Source organism: Apaloderma vittatum, unplaced genomic scaffold, assembly GCF_000703405.1.
Source record: "Apaloderma vittatum isolate BGI_N311 unplaced genomic scaffold, ASM70340v1 scaffold14287, whole genome shotgun sequence".
Taxonomy (NCBI): Eukaryota; Metazoa; Chordata; class Aves; order Trogoniformes; family Trogonidae; genus Apaloderma; species Apaloderma vittatum.
This window is the reverse complement of record NW_009725817.1, coordinates 21335-42877: the sequence shown is the minus strand read 5'-3', so window position 1 is coordinate 42877 and position 21543 is coordinate 21335. Positions and strand designations below refer to the sequence as shown.

The 21543-nt window shown below is 47.3% G+C and overlaps 1 protein-coding gene across 1 annotated transcript in view; it reads right to left on the bottom strand.

Moving 5' to 3' along the window:
• Window positions 1-20395, bottom strand: part of SIL1 (SIL1 nucleotide exchange factor) — a 69764-nt gene extending 49369 nt beyond the window's left edge. Inside the window, exons 1-2 of the mRNA XM_009873066.1 lie at window positions 20291-20395; window positions 17021-17156 (exon numbers count right to left, since the gene is read on the bottom strand). Of these exons, the coding sequence (XP_009871368.1) occupies window positions 17021-17156; window positions 20291-20395 (241 nt within the window). The remainder of the gene's footprint in view (window positions 1-17020; window positions 17157-20290) is intronic.
• Between the last annotated feature and the right edge of the window lie 1148 nt (window positions 20396-21543).

Genomic DNA, 21543 nt, shown 5'->3' with positions numbered 1-21543 from the left:
CCAGCCGCAGGAGACCAGAAGGCGAGGGAGAGGCAGCCAAACCCGGCGGCGACGGACCCGGGTTGACGCCGTCGGAGTGGGTCCGTTTAACTCCCGCCTACCAAAATGATTATTCCGCACGTAGCCCAGCCTCGTGCAGGGGTGTGCATGGAGCCGGGCTAGCTGCCTGGCCCAAAATCCATCAAATCTTGACCCTTCCCTGGCAAGAAAACCACAGCAGGCGAGAGAGTTGGCTGCCACAGCCGGGGCAGAGCACACACCTCCCACGAGGAGCCTTTTGGGCCACTCAGGGAGCAATGGAAGCGAAGGCGGATGCAAGCGGGGTGTCTGGGGAGGAAGACTTGTAGGGAAGGAGCGACAGGAGAGGACATATGGTGCCTCTCTGACCGGAGTCACTGCTGTAGCATCTGTTGATGTATCCTGCTGCTGCCAATACAGAGAAGCGTCATAAGGCAAAGAGCTCCTTGCAACAAGTGCCTCTGCCCTTCCACCTCCCTCTCTGCTAAGCTTTCTCCTCTCTCACTCATGCTGCAACAGCACAAAATACATCGAGGGAAAAAAAAACAAAAAGCACGGAAGGAAAAGGAAGGGTTGCCCTTTTGTAAAATTGGCAAAACCACGTTTCCACTCAAATAAGCAAACTCTTATCTCCAGCTTCGAGCCAGTCATTTCTCGTGCATTACCACACCCCCTTGGTTACAGCATGATGCATGTGCTTAGTGACCCAATATGAAGCTCTCAATTTATCTTCTCTTCTGATATTGGGCTCACTTCTACAAACTGTAGTAGTTTAGGTAGTTTAATTCCACTAAGATCTGGGCAGCAGAGGTGAAGTGGTGATGGAAGGTGTCCAGCCACGCTCTGATTATTTCAGCTATCAAACAGCATGCCAGCCTGTATGGACACTGCGGTGACCTTTGTCTCACCATGCCACCAAGCCAATGTCCAACAGGAACACCGTTTACAAAAGCCAGTTTTAATCCCTCCCAGCTCACTGAATTATTTATCCCCAAGCCTACATTGCTTCATAATGTCACTGCAAGCTATTCAATAACCATCACCCCACAGGTCCATTTGTTATACTAGAAAGTCCATCTGGGATGCTGAAGGCTTATCTAAGCTCAGAGAAGATCAATGCAGAACGCAGGCAGAGGAAGATGGTGAGGATGACCAGGAGAACTGAAAATCCGACAAAAGGAACTGAGGATCATATCTATCCTGACAAATTTTAGGCATCTAATACCTTTTTGAGCCAGACACCACTATGACAGAGATTAGCACCTGCGGAACATCATCAACCACAGCTGCCTTCCACATGTGTCACCCTCGAAGAGCCTCTCTCCCGGGACTGCTGAGATGGCCACCACAAGCGAACACGAGGGCAGGGGAAACCACCCAAAATGAGCCCGGTAATGCAAAGGCACGGAGTGGACACAACTGCTCTCTGGGGGTGGATAATCCATCAGGACCAACATCAGTATGAGAACCAGGAGGTCTAGGCTGACTGTGGTTAATCTGATGTTGTAAATAAGGAGCTGAAGCCTAAGATTGTGCAACAGGAGGCAAAAAGGCACATAAAAAGAAACTATTTTGAAAGGGAAGGATGGGAAGCTCAAGCAGGGATCTTCGTGACCAGGTCTCAGTGATCTCTGTTCCTGTCCTCAGCTTCTGCATTTATAACCCAATGAAGGTTGAAACTGAAAAGATAAGACACAAACAACTGAGAAAACCCAAACTCTCTTCTCCCAGCTCTAGCCATCAACAGGAGGACGCGCTGTACCGCTGGCAGGTGAACGGCTCATCAGCTCCACACGTATTAGCCGGCCCATCGCAGGCTCCCACACCAGCAGCCCCAGTAAGATCCCAGCACCGACACCTGCCCCAGCCTAGAGCACTCCCCAGAGCCAAGAGAGCCCAGGACTGCAGACAGCTGGACAACACTTCCCCGGTTCAATCCTGATCCAAATGGGCTGGCTGCGAGGCTAGCCGAGCGGATTAGGGAAACCTGCCTGCCAGCTACGCTGCCAAGCTATAGCAAGAATGAATTTGAATAATAAAAGCTGGAATAAGATGATGCCTTGGAGAGACCATGGGTCTAGTGCTTTCCGAAGCTTCAATTTAAAGCCTCGTTTCTATAGCTAACACCGTCGTAAGGGACATTAGCCTAATTTTTGTCAAGAGAGCTTGTCAACACTGTGGTATTTAAGACAGATGCTAAGGACTTGTTTCATCTCACAGACAGATCACTGAGAAAGAAAGCAGTTGTGCCACATTTGGTTCACAGGAAAATAAACTGATGTTCTCCTCTGGCCTAATCAGGGGATGATGTTCTATAAAACAACGCACGAGCAGCCTCACATCTTATCAGTGTGCACGCTGCAGCTGAAATTGGATCCACATCCGTTATGGGGTTAGACACGGGAAGCCACAGGGAGGTGCTTTAGAGAGATGGACACCCAGGGACACAGACCCTGTCATCTTCCTTCCAGACACCGTAAATTTGGCCCAGTTCTTGATGGGTTAAATCAACCTAGTGATGGTGCTCACCAGCTGAGCCACCAGCAGTGGACTGTGACTTCAGGGCTAAGGGGGAAGAACTGGTGGCAGGAGTAGAGAATTAGCTTTGCCTCCTCAGGGATTCAAGCAGGAGATCAAAACGGAACCTGGCTGGCCTGATTTTCAGAGATGGTCCATGGGCGAGTCAGCAGAAAACGAAGAGAAGCTGTAACCTCCATCCTCAGGGTGAAAAAAATCCCAAACATTTGCATGATCCTGCTCCCATCACACCTTGCTTTAAAGAATTCAGACATTCCCAGGAGCCTGGGTGCATTAATGCTGGCATAGCTTCACACTTCCCACATGCCAGCATTTGCCAAGAGTCCGAGATAACAATGCCGGTGCCATGTCATAAAGGCCAGCCTGACACTTGGAGTGAAAAGCTGAAAATGCCCTTTTACTTGCAGTTGTCACTCAGAAGTAACAGCCGTATAACCTTGTCCCAGCTTTGGAACAGAAACCAGCTTGTGGCAGAAGCCTGCGAGAGAGCGACCCTGGGCTGCAGACTCGAGGGCAGGAGGGTGGTTCTGCTCTGCTACGGATTCTGCACTCGCAGAAGAACTAAATCATTACAACGGCCAGAAATGTCCCTCAGGAAGGAAATCCTCTCAAAGATAAATCAATAACTCAGTGTAATTGCATTCAGCCAGGAGAATTTACATTGCCAGGAAGGCTGAGAGCTCTGCCACGTACAGAGAGAGACACAGCATCATGGACCAGCCCTGCAGTGGTGCCCGGCACGAGCTCATGCTCTGGGTATTTACTGCAAAGCCTGGAGCCTGGGCTCTGCCATGCCGGGACCTCTGCAGACCCCAAACCAAAGCAGCGGCAGCAGGGATGCCGTACGGCAAAACTGCCTCGTGACAAACCCAAGTTTCCCCGGCTGCGTCCCAGCTGAGCTCCTCCGCAGTGGCGTGGCGGCTCTCCACGGTCACGGCAGCACTGACAAACGCTCCCGGACCTTAGGGGGAACCTCTCGGTGTCCAAACACCAAGTGGGAGCTGTAAGGAGCCCAGGAGTGCAAGGGGAGTGCTGCAGCCACAGCCTTCACCCTCTGGCCAGGGTTACAGGGGCTGCCACCAGCCAAACTGTCCGCAAAATAAGGCAAGACAGTGACATGCTGCAGCACGCTGTGATTAATGAGACTGCAATTTAGGTAATTATATTAATGCAAAGCACATTTGGACCAGTAAGTTCAAAGATACAAATGACACTTTACAGTACAGTTCAACACCAAGCAGTAACTCTAGCAAAAACGCAAAGGAAAAAAAAAAAGCCCCTAATTATTCAGTATCTCTTTTCCTCCCAGATTCTCAGGGTCAGCTTGGAGGAGAAGGTGGCCTGAATTATATTTTCGTTTCCAGAACACCAACAGAATTGCTAACTAAGTTCCAGCGGCAAGGTCGAAGCCTGCCCATACTTATGCACATCATCTCCTTCGCGACTGCCAGCTCCAGCACCGCCGGACCCAGGAAGATCCTTGGTGAGTGTGTTTAAAAACACACGTGTGCTGTGCTGCTGCTCCCCCACAGACACGGTACCAGTGCTTCTGCCCTCTTTTTGCTCTGGTTCCCAGCACGGACAGATAAGCTACAACAACTAATTCCCTATGAGCTAGAAGTGGCCTCCATGAAGCTCAGAGTGTTTTACCTGTCTAGGAGAACCTTGCTGAGGAGAAGCTCCTCACCTGCTCCTTTGGTCGCAACATCTCCAACAGACGTGCCCATGCTCCACCAAGGCTGCTGTACTCCAAGAGCCTTGTACCCGCAGCTACAGATGTGGGCTGTATTTTCGTATTATTTCACTGAGCCTTGGACTTTGCATCTCTGAAATGCCAAGATCTGCTAGCAGAGCTGATCCAAGGGGCAACGTCAGAGCTCACGCCAGCGCTGACCCAAAGAGCTGAAGGTGCATTATGTCCACCCCAAAGAAAATCTGGACAACCCGTTTTGCTCCTACCATGTAGAACAGGAGGCTGCCCAAAAAGCCACAGCAGAACAACTCCAGGAAGACAAGACAAAAGAAGAGACCTCACAAGCATACCTCTGTGTCTGATACAAAACCAAATAAACGGTCACAAGTTCAGCATCTCAGGATTGCACTTATGGGCTACAAGCTGGGAAAGCCCTCCTGGTAGCTTCCAGGCTCAGCAACGGCATCCTGCAAGAGCAAACATGTGAAAAGCCAACCCTGTGATGATGGGGAAGACACATATAAAGTAATCTGTCACATGGCAATCTGCGTGCACCCAAATGTCCTGCAACACAATTAGAAATCAATAACAAGATGCAGACACCTTCAACCACACAGCAGAATATAAAGAACACTTGTAATATTGATTTTAAAAGCGCCTCAGAGAAGACAGTTGCAAAGCAGCCCAAGAAAGCAAAGCAAAATGCCTGAATTGAAACCTTTTTTTCCCTCAAAAAGACATTAATAATGGATTTTCAAGGCAAGAAGAAAAATTGAAACCCACACCAGATTCTCCTGGTAATAACAGCTTTCTGCAAAGCCCAACTATTAATGTAACAGGAACGTCCATCAATCAAGCACTCAGAAAGTACTTCGAGAGCTAAAAAAGGAGCAAGCAAACATCTGCTTTTGGCAACTTAAATTTTGCCCTTAAGCACAAGGAACATAATAAATTATCAGAAGGTTGAGCTTGAACTCATTTTCTTCCACCCTGGAGAGCTAAATCCAGAGTGAGTACAGGGGTAAAGGTACACAAATGTGCCACCGCTGTGACGTGTGCCTGAAAAAAAACCCAAGAGAAACAGGCACAATTTCATTCGTGGACAGAGGAACTCTTGAAAAACGCCAGTGCTGTTCTTGGCACCAACAAGGCAGCAAGCTCCCGACAGCAAAGAGTGGCAATGTCCACAACAAGTCAACACTGAACTACTACTGGCTTTAGCAACCACCTTTCTGTAGTCAAGAAAGTTCTTGTGAGCCCTTCTCCCCCTTCAGCCATCCTCAACCTGTTCAAGATCATCCACATGTCGAGGTGGGACCAGGGTGGGATGATGGCAGATTTGGGTAGATGTTGCGTTGAAGGACATGGTTTAGTGGTGTTCATAGGGCTAGGAAAAGCTTGGACTCGATGATTTTGAAGGTTTCTTCCAGCCAAAACTGTTCTATGATTCTATGATGGGACCTGCCAGTCGCGTCCTTGCTGCCGCACACTGCCCGCAGGAGGACGCATGTGCCAGCGTTTCTCAGCACTTCGCGTTTCGAGCACTGACCAGACTGTTAGCAGCAAACCTGCAAAAAGTTGCATTTACACCAAAAAAGCCACCTGCCAAAGAACAGGGGTGCCCCTACGCCTCCAATATTTCTTCTTTTTTAAAACACAGGAGGTCAAAACAAGCACTGCAGATAACGAAAAGAATTTACCGATTCAACCTGAAGAAGCTGCAGGTATCTCTGCAACTAAGTCTTAATAAATTCTGAAGAGTGACACTATAAAATGACATTATGGAAGTCTGTATTTACTGTCTCCCCATGCTTTCTGAATCCAAGGTGCCACGTTACACTTAATAACAATTTTTCTCCCCAGCTGCCAGTGCTGCAAATCCTGCCTGACACCTGACAAACTAATGGTTGGGGTTAAACCCCCCCCCAACCAAAATACACACATGCCCGCCCGATATAAAGCTTTGGTGGCGTGAACAGGGATAAATGATTAAGCCAGCGCTGCCCAGGTGATGCACAGGAGAGCATCTCCTTGTCCCTCAGACGTGCTGGCTCCACGGGACTCCCTGTGACGCAGCGGGAGGGTAGTTTTGTCCCCGCTCCACCAGTGGAAAGAAGGAGCAGGAGTTAAGGAGGTCCCTTGGCACACAGCGACTTTCAGAGCAGAAGCACGCCGAGAACTGCCGAGCATCGCTGCCGCGCAGTCCCTGGGAGCGTGGCCAGGTTGCACCACGGCCTGCGCCAGCAGGGTGGCCCCACCAACAAGCTCCTGCCTGGTGTCATGGCGAGCTCTGTTCGAGGCGTCGTGACGTCCTCATGGAGAATCAGAGCTCCTCTGGTTCCTCATGTCAGAACTGTTGGAGGATCTCCCCATGCAGGGTTCCCAGCTCCGCTACCACTGCAAAGTGCACTTCAGGGCTCTTGTATCAGGTTTTTAGACTGTGGATATGATCTTTTTTGAGCATGGTCTCCATCAAGTGTCTTGTTTTACCTGTTTGTGTAGTATTCCTAAGCCTGCAAGAAAATCATCTCTGCACAAAGGCTGTACAGGGCAGTGCCTTGGGTTGTGGATGGATACCTGGAAAGTGTAAAGATGCCACTGTCCCACCCCATCTGCATCTTCTGCACTGCAGAGGGGACAGAAGAAATCACACAAACCATCTCTAGCTGTCTCAGAAAAAAATCCACAACCAAAGCAATAACAAAACCTTTGCTGAAGTGGGTAAGGACAGTGTACACACTTTCTCCGCACTGTTGCACTAATACCTCTGACCTACACGGCTTGATTTGGAAAAGCCTCGGCCCTTCCTCCTCGCTTGCCAGTAAGACTGGGCAGCAGGGTGAGGTACAAGCTCTGCTCTGTCTGACGGCTTCCGCTCCTCCTCCAGGACATGTCCTTTCCACTTCATGAGGTAGTCCAAAGGTTTGGAGAGCATCTGAAGAGATCAAAGTGGGTGGAAAGCTGATAAAGCAGGGCTCAAGTGAAAAGTCTCTTGGCTCATCTCCAGCAAAGGCTCTGCTCCCAGAGAGCGTCTTCACTCCAGCCTCTGGCTCCTGGCTCCAGCACTGCCGGACCCACAACTGCCCAGCAGCTGGTCTCAGATATGACTTTGTGCTGCCTCTCTTCAGAAAAATGTCCAGCGACTCTTTCCATGTTTGCCCCATTCAGACTTCAGCTCAGGGGAAGAGTCAGCATCCCCACCAGGATTTGCAGCTCTGTGTGAAGCCCATCATGAGATCTTCTGTCTTAAAAAAGGCATTGCCATACCGAGTCACAGACCAGTTGAGGTTGGGGAACACCTCTGGAGACTGTCTCATCCAACACCTGCTCACGCAGGGTTACCTCGACCAAGTTGTCCAGTTGGGTTTTCAACGTCTCTTAGGATGGAGACTCCACAACCTCTCTGCTGGAGTTGACCTGCTCCTGTGTTCAGTCACCCTGCAGGTTTTTCTGCACTTCAGTGTTCCCAGTTTTGTATCACAGAGGCTGTAAATACCTTCACCTTACCTGTAAAAGCCTTCACAATTTGCCACCCTGTTACAGCTCTAGCAAATTGAGATACAGAGAGGTCGACTTGTTTTTGCATTTTATCAGCTACAGAACAGTGAGATAACTGTAATTAGCAGCAACCTGGTTAGCAGGTTAAATGATAGTATAATTAATGAAGAACAGGTGGGCTTTGTTTCAAATAAGAAAAGCAGCAGATTGCATCAAAATGCAAATGCATGTTAAAATACAGTCTCGGAGATAGTTTAAATGTGCTTTTCAAACCACCACCACCAGACAGAAACGGAAAGGTTTCGCTTGGGCTGAACGACAAATCCTAAAAATAAAAAACTGGTCTGGGGTTAAAATGTAAATTGTTGATTAGATCTATTTATTCACACCCTGCAGTGATGGCAGAGACATGCAGCTTCAAGTTTCTTGTTTTACTTTGCAAGATCACAGGCGCATTCCTGTTATTGCCATTGCCGCCTGCAAGGTCTTTGCAACCCTGGGAGATCTCCAGAAGAAGAAGAGAAGAAATATCAAGTGACAGACTGCATACATTAATTCAGTATTCAGATAACATCCTGTTGCAAGCGAATGACCCAAGCAAAACTTCCTGCAGTCTCAAGGAGCAGGCAGAAAATCAGGAGAGAGGAAAACGAATTTCTGGACTGAAAAAAAGAGCCTTTGAATCAGAAATTAGAATTTCCAACATCACCACACTTGCTCCTTTCAAAATGTAAACACATAATAAAAAATTAACCTTGAATATAGTGTCATAATAGTTCTTGCAATAAATAGGAATTGGTTCTACAAAACATCAAGACAGAGCCAAGGAAATTATATCTCTTTCCCAAGCTTATGCTGGTAAAGCAGAGCTGGGAAAAGAGAAATATGTTTATTTTTTAACTCAAAAGCTTCCTCGAGATGCTAAAGGAAACTGTTTTAGTAAAGCAGAGATAGTTGTTCCAGTGTGTGTTCATATAAGAACAACTGCAAAAAAGCTTCTAGATCTCAAGAAACATCAAGTAGCTTTTTTTATTTACGTCTCAAATTCATTGCAGATTTAAAATGAAGGGAGGACAGAGATCAGAGAAAATGTCCCATTAAATCAGGACAGCATGACGGGCATTCAGAAGTTTCCTCAGAACAGCAAGGTGCTTTTAGGCCAGAATGAAGGAGGCAGAGCACATGGGTGTGAAAAGCGTTTGTGGAAAAAGGAGATCTGTTGCTAGTGACCCTATAAATAAATACATGGGAAAATAAAATAAAATTTTTAAAAAAAATCAAACAACAAAACCCAAAACCAAGCTGCAGCCTCATCTGAGTAAGAGCACTGATTTGCAGGCATGAACCGTGAAGGATCAGGATGAAATAGCCCTTGCAGGAGCCATTTGACTGAGTGCTGACTGCCTGAAAAAAAAAAAATAATAAAAAAAAGATCTGATTTTGTGCTCACCCACCTAGAATCAGTTTTGCAGAAGTTTTTTTCCAGCGGGATCCTAGCCCATGGGACAGAGGAACTGGAAAGGTGGTGTGCATCCCCGCAGGGATGGGGCAGACCACCTGCCTCCATCACCTCAGGAAATAATTCCCAAACCAGGAAAATAACTGCTCTTGGAGCGGTGGGAGGTCCAACCCGTGGCTGAGCAAGCACATGTTGTGATGCTGGGGTTGCTCGTCCCACAAACCAAGATCACGCATTTCGAGTGTGAGGGACTTGCTCTGATTGCATTTGGTGAAACCTTCAGAACCATCTAAGGGACCCTGGAACCCAAGTCACATCTTTACAAAACACTTTCCCATCACACCCAATGAAAATGTTGCAGCTGAAGTCATGGTATGGCTTGCTTGGTCTGGAAGGATGAAGGAAATCAGAAATTCAAGGTAACCACGGCTGCATGTGTTCCTAAGACATTTTACAAGAGGGAAAACACTTTTTTTTTTCCCCAAGCACTGTTACAACCTTGAAATAAATGTGCAGATTGTTAGATAATGACAGAGATAAAAATAAGTCTGTTATTAAATACCTCTTCTTTAATGAGGTTCATCCTTCAAAACAGTCACACGAAGGTTATTAATGTTATTGCAGACAATATAGCATGCCTGCACATAAAAACCATAGCAAGTTATTCCTCATCACCCAGCACATAGTTAAGCATCTCTTGGCAGCTCGCATGCTCACAGCATCCCCGGCTTGGCAGGAAGAAGATAAAAGAGAGGAACGAGAGATCTCCCTGGGAAACAGTCTCTCTTCTTTCAGAGCACTTTTCCCCCCTCCAAACAATGTAAATTTAACCATGTGAATGATTCCCACTGCTTATGTCTACTGCTACCCAGCTGATCCGCTTATTCTCTTAACGCTGCACTCACATTATAGCACCAACAGTCAGAGTATCATTACAGTTAAGCTCGAAAAAATTCTGAAAAATGCAGCCTAACTTCCTCTTGCACAAAAAAGACTTTTTGAAACACTCCCATCATCTGGTTTATAACCACTTTAAATTAACCCCTAACACACCACAGAGCACGGAATCATACACACAGCTAGCCAGAGTCACCATTTTCTCACGTGGAAATGCATCGTGACACCCTTGTTTCGCTTAAGCCCAGCAACCAAGCCCCTGGCTACACATTAGAGAAGCTGCAAACTTTTGTCTCAGCTGCTTAGAAGCATCGTTAGGTTTTGGTGGTATGTGCATTGCTGAAGAAGACTTTCATAACCAGCCTGTTTCATGAAACCAGTAACAGAACAGCCAGTAAGGGACAGCATTCACCCCAATGCACCAAAAACCCATCACAGCCCCACTCTGCTCCTAAACTTGAGCAATCCACACAGTAAATTTAGAGTTTTTTCTCACCAACACTGGTGCCAGCAATTCCTGAAATGACAGAAGACAACGGAAGTTTCATCTGAGTTTGGAGGGGAGGAAAAAAAGTGGCTCCCAGTTTATTTGACCAAAACTGAACCCCATATCCTCACAGATGTGTTGGGAAAATAGGGGCTGCAAAACCTCCAGGTCACAGAGGAGTGGAGAGAAAACACAGGGAACAACGCTGTACGTGGCCACGCTGAATATGTCCCGTGGGGCAGCACCTCACCGCCTGTGTCCCCACTCGAAGCAACGCTGCGCCGGGGCTGGGCACAGCCAGCGAGCCCTGCGAATCCTGCTGCTTCATTAAAACCTGCAAGTTAGGTGCACTGACACACGGCAGTCCATTTCTGCCCAGCTCCCGGAATGATTTAGTACCAGGAGCTACACACTTCTGAGACCTCACGTTATTAAAATTGAAATAGATATACATATTGCATTTACAACACCCTACAAAATCTCTAATCAGAACTGCATTACTACACTTGTCAAATTAGCCAAGCAGAGCGTTCTTTATAAAGTAGGAGTCTTTTTTATTTCAGCACACATGTTCAGTCACCAGCCTATACATTTCTGTTACTTGCTGCAGTTTTTCACTTCTTACTGTGAATGAATGCAGCCTCTCCCAGCAAAGAACCCAGCCCACCAACACTCACAATTGTTTCATGGGTGCTTCAACTACACAGGTTCGAGGCTACAACCCTCCCAGCATCACCTCTGGCGGCACCTCCAGGTCAGGCTGCCGGCAGCAGCTCCTGGCAGTTTGCCATGCCGGGGACCACGGCCAGCCCTCCGGCCAGCTCGCCTGTCCAAAAAGCCGATGTCTGCACATTGACAAGATGGCTTGACAAGGGCCAGGCATGTATCCCCTGCGGGTGCCCTTCGACTTTCCCCCTGAGGGAACCCACCAGTAAAGAAAATCCGAGTGGATAATGCCGAGCAAGGCTGGAGACAGGTAACAGCACGGCCCTCACCTGCACAGCTGAGCTGGGTGAAAAAAAACCCCACTTGTACCACCACCATCTGCACATCCAAAAGCCAGTAGCCCACAAACAGCCCCAGTCAAACAGGGGTTTGTGACACCACCTGCCTGCCTACCTGCACACTGTGCGAGCGTCTCTCCAGCAGTTCCAACCCTGCCTTCCTACCAACGGCAGGGAAACCCACCAGAGAGCAGGGCTAAGGTAAGGAGAATTTCCTTCTTTTGACACGTCTGCCCTCCAGTGCCCCAGAGCAGAGCCAGAAGCAGCACGTGGAGCTTCAGCCCTGGCACTTTTGGGAAAGAAAACTTTCAGCGTAAGGAGCAGTTAAGCACAGGCCAGTGCTGGTAAGACCAGGCATCCAGCGATGTTAAGGTGAGATGTCAAACAAGCCCATGAAGATGGGGAAGACAAAAGGGGAAAGCGTGAAGGCACATGGTAATGAAAAGGAGGACAGGCACGGGATACATTTAAGATATCGAAAGCCTTGTATGCAAGAGGTCAGATGGAAAACAAGCAGAGGGAAAGCTACTGGTAGCCATAGCTCTACCTCTCAGCACTAAATATTTGCAGTTGCTCTTGAGACTGCCTGGGCTTTCCTACCTGCCGTAATCACCCTGCGGCTCTCCCTGTTGCTGGCCAGAGATTATAAAAAATCCACAGCCAAGATTTTTCCCCTCTCCACATCAGTAACAAGTTACTTTATTTAAAGAAAAAAAAAAAGGAAAAGAAAAATTTCATCAGGTATGAGGTTTTAAAATCCCATTTGCTTTCCTTCTTCATGCAAATCTGTGCTGATCTGATGAGGTTCCTACTTTCTGGATTACACACGTCAAGCTTTGCACACACATGAGCATACCCTGTGGTTTAACACCAAATTTCACAGCCCTCTCTCGACCATCCTGACATAAATATTTTAGAGACCTGCACACAACTGTTTGAGTTAGGTCTTGGTCACTGAGAAGCCAATGGTTTGGACAGATTCATTAATTCAGCAAAGCAATTAGCAGGACAGGTCGCAGCTCAGAACATCCTAGTGAACAGCAGGAGCAAGATACTCACCAACAACGTGTAAGGAAATCCTCACCAGCCACCACGTCACCCACACAGGCTGTGGGACAGGCCCTGGCACAGGACTCCTGAGCGCAAGGGATCCCTCCTGCCATTGCCTTCTCCTCCCAGCTTTAAAAAACTCTAAACTGAGAGGCTTGGAGCAGTGCTGCCTCATTTGGCCACTGAAATCTCTTGAAAGATAAAGACTGGCCCTGAAACCGGACTGAGTTACTCGTCAACCCGAGTCCTGTTCTTTCCGAGACCACAGCAAGCCCTTCAAAGCAGCTTCTGAAATTATCTTCCCGACACAAATGCTTTCTCGAAGAACTGTGTTTCCATAGGAGAGAGGAAGATCTGAAACAAGTATGAGCAGCAAGAATAGCTGCTGCTGGAGAAAGCAGCCCAAGGATGCTCAGAAGCCGCAGCCATGGATATTCAAATGCTAAACACTGTCTCATCAGCTCCTCGCTGAACGGAGGATGGCTTTGCCTTTGCAGAAGCAGCAACAAGAGCATTCTCACATCAACTTCACTCTGGCAGTTTGATCAACAGTGGCAGTCATGGCTTCTTATTTTTTAACTGCAATATAATTAGGCACTTAGGAAAATGACTCTGAACAGTACATATGCAACAGAGTAACTGGAGGTTTCAGCAGAGAGCTCTGCAAGCCAGAAGTTTAACCACAGCTAAAGGTACAGGCCAGCTGAGCTTCTCTAACGCAGGCTCTGCCTGGCAAGATGCTGAGACACGCTATCCACACCTGAGAGAGATCCAACGCTGCAACATTTCAACCGCCAATGTAAGATTTTGCTCCAAGTCTCCAATCTGCACCAAAGGAAGCCTTTCTGTGCCCTGCTGACAGCTTCTCAAATGGAAAGCGTGAAGAGTAGACTGTAAATATTTTGATATTTCGGACAGATGAGGTACTCACTTGGTCCATCTGGATTCAGAAACTGGACACATTAATTCCCAATTGCTGCTGCCACAGCGATGGACAGAGTCCATCTGCAGAGGCCTCGTGCAGCCCACGCTCCCCACAGCGCTGGTCACTGCGGAGGAAGAGATGATTAACCCCCTTTTTCTTTCCCAGCTAAACCTTTGCATCTTATATCCTTTTTCTTAATCTTCACAGCAATATCTTTCCCAGAAGTGCCACTTCTGACTCTAATGTTAGGTGGAAAACCTGCTGGTCAGCAATATGCCTAGGTGGTCAGAGCAATCCAACTTTAAATCATCAGGAATGCTAAACAAAACAAAGGGAAACAATGTGCCCAAGTAACAGAAGTGGGTAATTCACAGGAAATGAAGCATTCACGTGCTCTAGGATGTTGTGTGGCACATTTGAGGTCACCTGGAAATGTGGAATACACAGAAGCCACGAGAAAGTCGTCAAGTTGATGGAGAAGGCCATCAACACTACTCAACCCTTCCACTCACCTCCATCGTCCCAGAGACTAACAATCTGCCTTTGGTTGCCAGAACCATCAGGCAGGATCCCCTTGAAAAGCAACAAGGTGTTTCTGTGTGCTGGCAGCCTCACCTCCACACACTTGGCAGAACTTAACATCAGCGGCAACAAAAGCAAATCACCTCTGCTATGCTTCTCCAGATAGCGTCCATCTCACGAGGGTACTATCACTTGGTAAAAGAATGCAAGGAAAAAGACAGAGGCAGATCAACATTAAAAAAATTCTGTGCCTGTGGTGGAACAGAGCCTGACCACAGGTGCGAACATCCATTCAGAGAATGTTGCAGCCTTACTCACTGAAACCCAAGTCGCCCGTGAGTTCCTACAGACACCAACCAAAAATAGAAGGAAAATCTCCAGACATCTTCATCGTCTCCTCAGACAATACCAGAAAGAAGTAAAAAACTAGAAGTACCAGAAAACTTTCCAAGGTGCCTGTATCCTTTCTGCATAAATCAGCTACGCCTGGCGTGTTATTTAGCACCAAGTGAGAAGGCAGCAATGCCTAAGAAAGTGTTAAAGAACTTTGTGAAGCCCACAGTCCGTCAGCTTCCGGGCTGGCTGGGAGAAGAAACAACTCATCTCCTTGCTTCCAGATTACAGGCGGCAGAACTCGCAGGGTAACTGTCTCTCTGTGTTTGCATCCAGCTACCTCCAGCAGCTTGAAGCGTGCTCAAAGTGCAAGAAAAGCACTTGATCTAAATCCAGCTCCCATTGTAGGCAGCGAAGGAACAACTGCACAAAGTGGCGTTACATATACAATAACAATTTAATTTGGTGGAGGGATTTGGCAGGTTACAGGCTGATGACACTGCAGCCGTCTCGGCGGAAACACAGTTTGATGCAATTAGCAACAGGGAACTAGAAAAACAGCAGAGCAAAACCAAAAACACACGTATAAAAGATGAGCAACTGCAGGACCAAAGAGAAGCATAAATACCCTGTGTTGAGCTCAGAACAGGAACAAGAGGAAACAGGAGTGCGACAGGGAGAAACACAATGCTGAGCTCCCTTCCAGGATTTAAACCCAAAGGTCTAAATTTTAAATCAAAACATTTGCTTCCTGAGGAGAGACCGGCCTCGTCTGCTGCAGGCATTTAATGGAAGATGGCGTGGGAGCAGAAAGCAACCTCCTGAGCAGTGCGCTGAGCACGCACCAGCCAGCCCAGTCAGGACTCCACCGGGCTGTAAGCAAGAGACATCACATCAGGAAACGTTAGAAGGTGCAGAACCACCAGCTTTGACACGCCGCCAATGCAGGCACCTCTGCTGAAGGACCAAAAGGCACATCTCTCGCACAGCCACGCTGGCTGCTTCCCTCGCCCCGCGGGTCACCTCCCTCCCCAGCACGGACCCCCGCAAGCACAGGGGAAATCCCCAGGGTGGGAGGCTGCAGGAATGGGCTTGTGGTGGCAGCAGGTTCCCCAGCCTTGCTTCAGAAATCTCATGCCTGGACTGTGACTCGCACTGAAAGCATGTGAGATTTTGCTTCAGAGAAACCCACAGGAGATAAAAATGAAGGCTGGCAGGGGGAGATGAAGGAAGACTCCTCTTTCTGACATGTCTCTACCCAAATCTGCACGCACACCTGAAACGAGGATCCGTAGGGGCTACACAATGAGGCAAGCCACCACTTAAGCCTTCTGCAAGTGTAACTGAAATTCTTCTCCTCTGTGAGTGCCAACACGCTCCCCACTACCACAAGTCCTTTGCTCTGTGTGCTCCACGTGGAATCACTACAAAAATTAAGTGGAAGAAGACATCTGAACAATGAACAAAACTGGCAACGAGGTTTATAATGACCTAAGTGTGTATGTATTCTGCTTCAACAAGGGTGGTGGGCATCTGCCAGACTGAATACTGAGCAGGGGCATCACACACCTTCTATACATAAGGGTATGAAAATGGAATACAAGTATGTACTGAAGCTTTGAGAAATTCAGGTTCTTTTGCTAGACATTTATGTTATACAAACATAGAGTCATTCTGCTGTAACTGGCAGAAATTTCAAGACAAATGGATCCCATATTTACTCATTCAACGATAATACCGAGCATGGGATAAAGCTCTTTTAAATTCAGAGCACTATATAAAAACTAATTACATCTTAGTTCAACCGTCTGAGGTGGGAAGGTATTACACCTGCATATACATGAGGACACCAAAGCACAAGAGGATTAAATACCTTGTTCAAAACCCCAGAGGCAGGTTTCCTGATCATCCCAACTGCTGAAATATGTGTGTGTTTCAACAGGATTATCCTCTCCACAGCCTTCCCCAGCACAGCAGTTTTTGCAGTGAAGCCAGCCTGCTCCACTGCTGTTTTCTCAACATACATGTCCCACACACATCTAATAAAAGATACCAACCCAAAAAAAGGAAGAGATTTTTTTTTTTGTGGGATGTATAGACAGGGATAAAAGCTGGATTTCAAACAGCCAAGGAATAGAAAATCCATTGTGAAAAAGCCGTCTAGTGTTACATTGACAGTTCTTAATCAGATTGCCACCGAGCAGCATCTCACCAGCCCACACTGGAGCAGAGCAGCCCTGGGACACCGCGTGCCTACAAATGTTATGAAATCCGTCCCTTGGCAAACACAGAAAGGGAAAACAAGTTTCTGAGCTGGTGACAGAGACACAGCACCACCTGCGATGTGACTGGCAGCACACCCCACCTGCTCCAGTGACCTGAAAGCACTTCAGTGACCGCTCCAGCTGCCAGCCGCTTTGGGGACAGCCTCCTGACCCCGCGCCGGGTCACTTGGGCTGTATCTCACTGTGTGAATGCCAGCAAAAGAGCACATTGTCATGGGAACAAACAGGCGTCCTGAGTTTCTGCAGGGCTTCTGTCACTGCTCTCAGGTGGGGTTTCAGAGGGACACTATAATTCGCCAGCAGCGTGTTACCTGGACGGATGGTTTGCCATTGGTGTGTGGGGTAAAACACTTCTAGGTCCTCAGGATCAGCATCATCTTCCGTTACTGGCTCTTTCCCACTGTCATCTTTTATGTCGCTGTCTTCTATTTTTGTAAGGGCAAACTCCTTTCGGATAGAAGAGATTCAGCTCATTAGCAATTGCATCTGGGTAATTTAGTGCTGGCTGAGAATACAAAATTTTTTCCCTCGCCAGCAGATTTTTTTTATATATTTTTTTTTTGACATCCGAGAATCTTTCCACATGGTTAAATTTAGATTTAAAGTATATTAAAGGTTAAACATGCATAACTAGTATGACATTTGTGCTGAACAAAGCAACGCAGCTTATTTCTTATTCCAGTGCAGGCTGCAGGTTTAAAACAAGCTTTCGCACAGCCTCACCTATATTACAGCCAGGGCCAGGAGCCCTGACTATTATTAGGGTTGTGTAACGTTGCAAGACCCTGTTTCCCCTTGCCTAAAAATATGTCAAACTTTTAACTTTTTCAGCTGAAATTTTCCACACGAGTGGAATGCCTCAAGCATTCTTGAGTTTGGTAGTTTGTTGTGTTTTGTTTTTTTTCCTTAAATGCATTTATTTCAGCCTTGGAGAAAAATTCAGCTAAAATAGTTCAGCTATTTCCAAAATAGGACACAGGGAAAACACAACGAGTTGCCCACACAATAAAAACGCAAGCATCCTTTCCTCCACCTGCTCCCCATGTCCTCCAAGTCTTTTAAAACAATGAGGCAGCGATTTAATCACCACCTACGTTGGGAGCGCAGCACACGAACGGCAGAAGTGTGGCAGATCAGCTAGCACGAGCGGTACGACGTTACACAAAGGGAAAAACGAGGATGAAAAGCAGGAGGAAAAAAATCCTCGCTGCGAGGGAAACCTCTCTGTTCACTGGGAAGTCTCCTCAGGGAGCTGGTGGGAGTCATGTAAAACTGCAATGGATAAAATTATTGAGAGTGCACAGTAACGACCTCGTGCTATCTCACACCAGGCTATTAGCTGCTGGGGAAGCAGGTCTCTGCTATTCTGATTTTCACAGAAACAGATAAGCTGGTCCAGGCTAATCATCCAGACAGCTCAGTTTCAGTTGCAGGGAGTATTATCGCTTCTGGTATCACCAAGGACGACACCACTGAATAATTTCAAATAACCAGCCTATGGGGAAAGATTATTCCTAACTGTTGGCAATTAGAAGAAGACTTACAGCTCACTTCATGAAGTGTTTTGATATTAATCCTTAGAATGTTTTCGTGGGCTAAAAAAAGAAGTCAATTAAGAGGTTAACTGCAAATTTTAGACCATGTTCCGCCTTCACTTCTTCCACTTCTTGGAAAAAATGCGTGCATATTTTCTGGCAGAATCTGGGTGCTTTGCATATAAATACCTATTATCCAGGCTAGGAGAGTGTTTCTGGGTAAGAGAAATGTCAGCCTGAGCAAAACACGTACAATTAGCAAGGACAGTGGTAACATGTGAAGATGGCTGACAAACCTTTAGAATGTTTTTACCTTAACTGTCAAAAGGGATTGAAATTTTGGAAATGCACGGGAAAAGAGCTCAGCGCCTGCTTTCGCTTGGTGTGTCAGCGGCTTGAAATTGTTAAAATTATGACAAATGGTTAAAACTTAGTAACAATCATAAAAAAACAGGTTCTGCTGATGAAAATCAATGTTAACATCTTCTGAGCCAAGACACAACAGGACTAAAATAAATGAGTCAGAGCAGTTATTACTTGGCTTATTTACCCTACTATGTTATTATCCAAGAGGGACTTAACGATACAAGTCATTGTAAATTTACCAACAGGCCTTTGAGTGTTGTATCTGTTGAAATACATAATGGAGATGGCTGATGTTTACCAGCTCTGCTCATGCCGCGGTCTAAATGTTCAGTAAGGAGAAAAGGATGTGACTTGGTTTATTTAAATGTTATTGCCCCTGCTTGGCCCACAGCTGCTCTGCAACACCCCGTTGTCACTAGCACTTCTGGAAAAAATGGGCAACACCACACAAGTGATCCTGAACTTAGGCAGAAAACAGGTAAAAATCCTTTTGGCTTTTTTTTCGGAATTAAAATAGTCAAAAGAAAAATGTATTCTAAAGAATTGAAATTTCCTTAAATGCAAAAAAAAAAGCCTCCTTGCTTCATCAGTCTGAAACCAACTGCAAGAAGCTGAAAAGCCTCAGCAGGTTGGGTTTGAGACAAGCTGCAGTCTGTTTGCAATAAAGGAGGGACATGACCACCACGGAACCATCATAGGGGGAGCACAGGAAAAGGTGATGGCAGAGTTAACTACCTGTTGCCTTAATCTGGTCTGAACCTATGTCGGCATCCCTTCATGGCTGTCCCAGTGCTTGTTCTCTACCTCGAGCCTCTCTCCCCTTCCCTCTCTGAAATAAAGACATGTTATCTCATCCTTGCAAAACTCCAGATGGGCCCAAGCTGCAACATGAAAGCAGGAGTGAGTGAGCAGGGACATGATGGGGTCAGTGACCTCCTACACCAATGCTACTGGGAGACCCCATGTTTTAAGTCACAGCACTAATTAAACTAAAAAAACACCACTCCAGTGCTACAGACCATGTCTCATGCAAGTTCTTCAAGGAAGTTTTCCAGATCTGCTCATCTAGGGGAGTCTGGCAATTGAGCCTCAGCAGCAGAATACAAACTGAGGAGTTCTGCACACCTGTACAAGTGCAAGGGGACAGAAAGCATCCACTCACCTCAAATGCAGCTTCAGATTAACACTGCAAGCAGCAAAACCCATGCACATGGGACACAAGGACCTGAGAGGATGCTCTTCTAAGCCTGATTCACTTGCGGTGACTCAACAGGGGCACAGCGAGGAACCTAACTGAGGACATCCCTTCCCCTCTTCTCGCCACTAGACTGCACCAGCAGCTTCGCCTCCTGCCACACGGGGAGCGTGTAACAACTCCAGATGGAAAAAGTGACACCCAGCAAACAACAGAGCTGCCCCAGCTGCACTGTTCCCATTGCAAACCCTCCAGATCAAGCATATTCTGAATTTCCTGGGGTGGGGCAAGCAGTCTTAAGAAAGAAACCCTTCTGAAACATTGTTATCAAAAACCTAGTGTGGAGAAGAGGTGATTCACCACCCACTGCGACGTTCTGCTTGGCCCTACCGAGGGATCAGGCAAGGCTGCCACCCCAGCGGGGAGGCTGGTGGCTGGACGGCCCTTTGCGAGCACAGCTCCCAGCCCCAGCAGCCAACACTCACGGGAACTCTGTCGCTCAGGCTCGACTGGGAAAACACCGCAGAAACCACCAAGACCAGCAAGTAGACTCTGGCAGCAGTGGAGAGGAGACAGACCCAGCGAGACATTGCCTGAAATGCAAAGGAAAACAAAACCAACAAAAGTTCAGTCCATGTTTTCACAGGTTTCAGCATCCTTTACACAACATTTTGCCACGCAGCACGGGTTCAGAGGTGTGACACCGCGGGACACGGGACACCTCTAGGTGTTAGCGTACGGGTCTCATCGAGGGCAGCCAATGCAAGTGGTGCTGATTTTACTGCTAATGGAGTTTAGGACAGCTAACAACAAAGTAGTTTACACTGACCCCCCCAGGGGCTTATCTCTCCTGGAAAATATGAAGTCTTGTTTAAAATCACTGTGTCAGTGCCATGGATGACAACTAAAGGGAAAAAGAAAAATGACTGCAATCCTGCCAAGGCGTTTTATGTCCGTGCCTCATTTTAACCACAGAAGTAGCTACATTAATTCAATTTAACTAAAACTACCAGCCACCAAAAGAGCAGGAGCCTATCTAAATCCATAGGCAGGCTTTGTCTGAGGAAAACAACATTTTGCAGAGGTGAACTTGGTGGTTCCTAGAGCACAAGGTTTTCCCTGCTGCTCAGAGCACTGGCTGCTCTGGACTGTGGGCGCAGGAGCTGGCTCTGCCCGCGCTAGCAGTGGAGCACAGAGCGGTCCCGGGGCACACGGTCACCCCGACCGACCAGAGGGCACCTCCTGAACAAGAGAGCAGGGGGAGACAGGAGGAAAAGAAGGGTTTTGCTCTTGTGGTTCCAGTCACGCCAGCACGGAGCTCGTATCCCCACCACTACGTGCGTAACCACGCTCACGCACACGCGTGCCCCCGCAGCCTCGCAACACGAGGCTTTAAATCCACCTACAACATTCAGCTCGCTGCTTCTCACGCTGGGGTAGGGAATGGAGCAGCCTGCCAGCACACAGGCTGGAGAAGTATTTCCTTTGATTGGCTCTAAATTTACACGCTGCTAAATTAAACTAAATGAGGTCTTTTGAAAGAAGATGGGACTGATTAGTTCCGTTCAAACACTCCTTCATTACTCATCCCTCCATCAAGTCTGCTCCTACTCCCATCCAGGTTTTAAAGAATTTCCTCCCATACATGCACTCCTAAATATCTTTCTTTCTGTCTCTGTTGTCCATCAGGATGGTACATCACATCACAGATTTTTTTCCCCTTCCTTGAAGCAACCAT